The 6,000-nt window shown below is 43.5% G+C and overlaps 1 protein-coding gene across 9 annotated transcripts in view; it reads right to left on the reverse strand.

Moving 5' to 3' along the window:
• Positions 1–5,533, reverse strand: part of PKHD1 (PKHD1 ciliary IPT domain containing fibrocystin/polyductin) — a 368,588-nt gene extending 363,055 nt beyond the window's left edge. For all 9 annotated transcript variants that reach the window (XM_064476570.1, XM_031434550.2, XM_064476573.1 and 6 more), the window contains exons 1-3: positions 5,358–5,533; positions 2,005–2,140; positions 113–190 (exon numbers count right to left, since the gene is read on the reverse strand). In XM_064476570.1, the coding sequence (XP_064332640.1) occupies positions 113–190; positions 2,005–2,056 (130 nt within the window). In that variant the 5' untranslated portion in view covers positions 2,057–2,140; positions 5,358–5,533. The remainder of the gene's footprint in view (positions 1–112; positions 191–2,004; positions 2,141–5,357) is intronic.
• Positions 5,534–6,000: the final 467 nt, after the last annotated feature.

Consider the following 6,000-nt stretch of genomic DNA (forward strand, 5'->3'; position numbering starts at 1 on the left):
GGACCTCTTTTACATCTGTCCTTAGACAAGGAAGACAACCAAAGACTCATATTCTTTAGAATTCTTTGGAGCAACAAATAAGAAACTGGCATTCACAAAGACCCAAACCTACCATCAAAAATGACTGTGAGCCACGTCCCGCCTGCGAGGCTGCCTTCTTTAGGTTCAACATAGATGCTCAGAGAAGACACTGTAAGCAAGTAAGAGAAACACTGGCTTCAATGTGCAGATTCAATCCACCAGCTTCCCCAGTGTCATGAAGCAAATTATCATTCCTCAGAATCCCCGGGAAGGCTTGATACACGCTATATGAATGAGTGTTCTCATTTATGAGTTAGTTAAAAGAACAGATCACTGGCCCCACCCCCAGAGTTCCTGATTCAGTAGGTCCGTGATGGGGCCCCAGAATTTACAGTTCTGACCAGGTGCTGCTGGTGGGACTGGTCTGGGGACCACAGCTTCAAAACGCACACTTTCAGGAAAGTTTTGACTGGTCTTCTCATCTTAAATATCCAACAACCCTGTGTTCTGGGACAGTCCTGAATCTCTGCTTCCTTTGGAAAAAGTCTCAAGGATACATTTGGTTCCTAATTGAACCCATGCCTTCTCTACTTCCTACTCTATTTTTTAATGGTACATTTATTTTACTTTATTTTTAATTTATTGTAGTATAGTCAGTTTACAATGTTGTGTCAGTTTCTGGTGTACAGCATAATGTTCAGTCATACATACACATACATAGATTCCTTTCCCTACTCTTTTTCATTATAGGTTACTACAAGGTATTGAGTATAGTTCCCTGGGCTGTGCAGAAGAAACTTGTTGTTTCTTTTACATAGTAGTTACTATCTGCAAATCCGATCTCCTTCCTACTCTTTATAATCAGGTGGTCATATTCAATTGTCACCACTTATTTCTTGTATTTCTACTTCCCAGAGAAGAGAAGAAACTTCTAGAAGCCATCCCTATTTCAATCCACCTGCTCGCGGCACCATTTTCTAGTTTCCCCCTTTTGAATACTTGATCAGAATGACTCCCCAAAAGGATACAGAATTTTCTAGATGTTTGCCTTGCCTGCTTAGAGAGGGGCTGAAGCATGAACCAGTGCTGGAATTTTTTTTAATCCACCATAGACTTCACATGCTAGGCTATTGGGTTCTCCCATAGAGGCCATGGGCTGAGCATGACCATATTAAAGCCTCATCTTCAAAGATTCTCCTGGACATGGCTTGGCAGAGGTGAAGCCAATTCAAGGACACCAACACAAATCAGTCAGATCCTCAGGGAGGTCACAGCGAGGAGAAGCATTATCTACAGAATACTTTTCTGTTTCTACATCAGAAAAGTTAAAGGATAATTCAAACCACATTAACTGGTTAGCCCAGGGCTTCCATGTACCTTTGTGCAGGTGGCACACTGCACAACCAAGGATTATGGAGAATCATTTACATCAACACAGTCATTCATGGCAGCCCTGGCCCAACCAGCCCGTGCTTACCCCCTCAAAGATGTATTAGATTCTTCTACCTAAAGAAGGCCAAAAACAAATGCCATAAAAAGATACAGAGGATAACTCAAATTCACTGAGAAAATTATAGACACAATATGAGAAAAGGAAATTTTTAACACGAGCAGTCATTAATCTCTAAGATGAGATAAGCTATTCCCTTTGGGAAGATAACATAATAAAATCTAAAAAGAATTATATCATATGGCTCAAAAAGGAATTATAAAAGGAAGGTTGTAAGTTATTATTAAAAGCTCTAGACTATAACAGTAACTTCCACTGGCTGTTATAAAATAAAGTATATTTTTATAACTATTTAATATATAACCTCAACTACTAAACAGGAAAAAAAAAAACTTATTAAGCAGAGAAAATTTAAACCCAGAGCAGACATTTCAACACTTCCTCCCAAAATAATATTTCAGTATTGGTAAACTAGTTCTCAAGGTAATCTGCTGTGTTCCCTCTAAAATCCCTTCAAAACACATCCAACTCACCTGCCAGGAGGAGTACTTCAATAGTTGTTAGAGGAACCAGCCACCCAGTCATCTTGCCTACTTAAATCAATACTCTCCAAATTTCTCGGACATGAAACACATTTTCAGTTTTGATTGGAGCAGCCTGGCTTTTGTTCTTTATGAAAAACAAAATGAAAAATTACTATCATTTTTTGCTTATGTACAATTGCTTTGCTGTGTTAAAACTTGGGAAATTAAAGAAATTATATCAATATGACCCTAGAGGGACCCACCACCTTCCCAAGCTCCAGAGGAAAGGGTAATCTAAGAATTTTATATAAAATCATCATTCTTCCGCCCCCTCCCCTGTCCCGCCCACTTACTTTATGCACGTTTAAGCTGGGTAAGTAATAATAACCTTTCATTAATGCATGAAACAAACACTTAAATTTTAAAAATAAATAAATTCCAGATCTCAAAATACCAGTTAATACTGGTTACCGAGGTGAGAGGGTGGTTTTGTTTTGTTTTCCAGAAGTCTCAGTCCTCCAGGAAACAATCAACACAAAAAGAGTAATGAACTTAAATTAACAAAGCAAATGTTAAGCATGTAAAAGGTTGGAAAAAACAGTGGTAATGAGAATTTGGGCAAAATTATTCAACACTCACAGCAGAGGAGGCAGAGAGGAAACAGAGGAAGAAAAAGCTGGACCCTCCTAACTGGACCCCACGACCCCAGGTCCCTTTACCTAATCCACAATGCCCAGACCATCCTCCTTAAATACTGCTTTCATTCTGCAATTCTCCTGCTTAAAGCTTTCAATTCAAAACAAAACTTCTACCACTTAAAAAATGATAAGAACACCTGTTAGGACTTTTACCCAGATTGACCGAGATGATACACACATCAAGAAATTAACACAGAGCTGAATACAAAGGAGATACCCAAACATGTTAGTTTTCTTTTCGCGGGCTCTCTACTTCCAATGGAAAGCCCTCCCCTGACTTTGCAGTCTTGCTGAGATCTGCCCCCTGACCTCTCTAACTTCCCCGCCCTGCGATGCTCTCCAAGATGACCCCTGCACCGCGGTGAGGCTGTGCTCTCGCGTGGTCTCCCAGGCAGGCTTCCCACAGTCAGCTTCTGCCTTGGATCCTGCTGGTCCCTTTCTGGATGCCCCAGACTCTCTTGCGCCCTAGCGAGATCCTGGTCTCCTTCAGGGCCCAGCTCAGGAGCTGCCTCCTCCGTGGAACCTGTCTCCGTGTTGGTTCACAAATTAACTGGCCCTCGGTACTCGTTGGGCAAGGAGAGACCAGACAGCGAGGCAGACACTCCAGACTGGCAGGTAGCAGGTTTTGTAACCAAGGGAACTTACATCCGAGGATTGTCTGGAGCGGCTGCAGGATGAGTAGATCTCCCCACCTGCCTGCCAGAATCTTAAAAGTTTATACGGAGACCTTACAGGGTTCAGTCATGTATTCAGTCCCCATGGTCTCAACACCATGGTGCTCTCTCAAAACTGAGTCCTTGAAAATGGCTCTGGCTGTGGGAACGGTGGGCAGGGTGTACATTTCAAGGATGAGGGAGGTGAGGAACCTCTGACTCCTGGGGTCCAGCTCACAGGTCAACCGGCGGTCACATCCCCTCCCTGACCTCCCCACAACCACTCAGTCCTGCTCTCACTGCCCGTTATGCCCTGAACCTCTAGCTTGTGCCCTGTGCAGCCTGGACTGGACAGAGCAGTGCTGTGTGCCTGTTCTGCGAGACTGTCCATCCCACCAAGAGGTCCAGGGACCAGTCTGCTATTTCTCCAACCCTCTCAGTTCCGGGGCCCCACACAGGACTCAGGAGACTTTGATTGAATACAGAGTTAAGTAATCTAAGCCTGAGTTTAGCTAACCTAAAAGAGACAGCTTTCATACAAGTGGGATGGACAAGATTCACGGAAGCCTGGCTGGAAAGCCACCCTCCTTGGATAACGCCCTGATGCCTGCTCTGGAGCGGCTGCTGACCTGCCATCCAGCTCCCCTAAGTCAGAGGGCACAGAAAAAACCTCTCAAAGGTACTCGTTCTGAAATTTTCCAAAAGTCAAAAAAAAAAAAAAAGTACGGAATTAAATACATATAGACATTCCTGAAGATTCATTTAATTTGTATTTTTAAGAAAACACTGAGACTAGCAAAAATAGCTAAACCATTTCAGAAAAATAAAAGCCACCATAAACGCCCAGAAAAAAAAATTATCTGCAAAACACTTAGAATAAACGTATCTTTATGGGTGTGTCCTGGTTAAGACAGTACAATGTATAAAATCCTCTCTAGTCGATTCAACTCCACAAACATTTATCCTATGCCTAATATGTGCTGGGCGGGCGCTCTTCGAGGAGCTGGGAAAACAGAGACACATGATCTGTGTACCTGCCCTCAGGACCCTAGAGGAAGGGGTAGGGATGAAGGCCACTTGCTTTTACAGGAGCAGTGCTACAATTTTCAAGTAGACTCAGGCGTGCCTTTAACTTGCAAAACTCCCCACATTTTTATACCTTTTTGGGAGAGAACTCACTTCTAACACATGCCATTTTCAGAAATACACCTCCTGCCCAGAGCAAGGTACCCAGCAGTGTTTGCTACTTGGTCCAACAGCACCGGACCTGACGTGCTTGTCACACCCAACAGGCTGTGCTCGGCACGGGAGCGTCTATGTTCAATCTAACTGTGGGATTTTAAATTTTACTTCAAGCTGAGAACAGTGGAAGTCAATAGTCACACACTGGCTTTCTTAAAGCCCTATGTTCAGAGCTACATCTTTTCTTTTAAAATAGAACAATCAAATCAATAATAAATGTAATTTTACGGACATAGAAAACAAACTGTGGTTACTGGAGGTGGGGGAAGGGCGAGGGGAAGGGTGGACTAGGAGTTTGGGATTACCAGATACACATTACTGTGCGTAAAACAGATAAACCACAGGCAACTAATGCACTGCACAGGGAACTGTATTAAATTTCTCCTTGTGCGCTATAATGGAAAAGAATCTGAAAATATAAACATACATGTAAAAAATAAATCAGTAACAAATGCAATTTTTTTCTTAATATCCACCCATTCTTTCTAAGGACAAATTCAGCCTCCATTTAATTCTTTTAAGCAGAATATCTTCAACCAGAGGAGAGCTGTGTGTTCGGTCAAGTTTTCTCTCTCCCCTGTCTCTGTCTCCCCTCTGCTCTAATTCCTTCTCCTCCTCCTTTCCTCCCCTCCCTGGGCCTCTCTTTCTTTAGGACTTTGAAGACAGCGCTATAAGGTTGCTACTTCAGATCCCCCAGTTCCTTTGTTCACCACGACGCTCACCATACCTAGAAAACACAGAGCAGAGACATTTCCGAACCCAACAGTACCTTTTCCTGTGTCTCTCCCACCGTGAGTCAAGCAAGAAGCTATCTTTCCTTTCCAAATGCTCTTGTCCCTGTCTGTCAAGCACCGATGGCCGCGTTCCCTGGTTAGAGCCCAGCCTGCAGCAGCCACCACGCAGGTAACTCACTCTGCTGGACTGGAACTCACCTAACTCGTCTGTGTCCCGGCCAGACTGGTGCCAAAGTAAAAGTCCAGAGCTAACCGCGGGGCAAGTTTAATGATTAACACGAGCTACTTAGGCTTCTTCCTCGGAATCTTCTATTAATGACCAAAGAAAGAGTGGCTTACGTTTTTCTCCGCTTTCTGAATGTGCCCCAGGCAGGAATTTTAAGTAAAAGTCCACCCAGTGAGACAAACAAGCATGCAGTGGTGGAAGGAATTTGCCAGTAAGTCAATGACCGAACATGGACCCAGCAGAAAGGGCTCATGAGTGCCTGGCTGTGTTCTGACATTCTCACTATGAGGGGGTGAGTCTAAAGAAGCAGAGAGAGGGTAGCCTGTTCAAGGTCTTGCTAAGAAAGGGCCAAGTAGTCCTCTCTGCTTTTTGTTTTTTAATCTTCCTCCTTCTCTCCTGATCTTGCTTTTTTGGCCAAGAGGAAGTGCTTGACTTGGACACATCACTTTCCA

Source organism: Camelus dromedarius, chromosome 19 (assembly GCF_036321535.1).
Source record: "Camelus dromedarius isolate mCamDro1 chromosome 19, mCamDro1.pat, whole genome shotgun sequence".
In the NCBI taxonomy this organism is placed as follows: Eukaryota; Metazoa; Chordata; class Mammalia; order Artiodactyla; family Camelidae; genus Camelus; species Camelus dromedarius.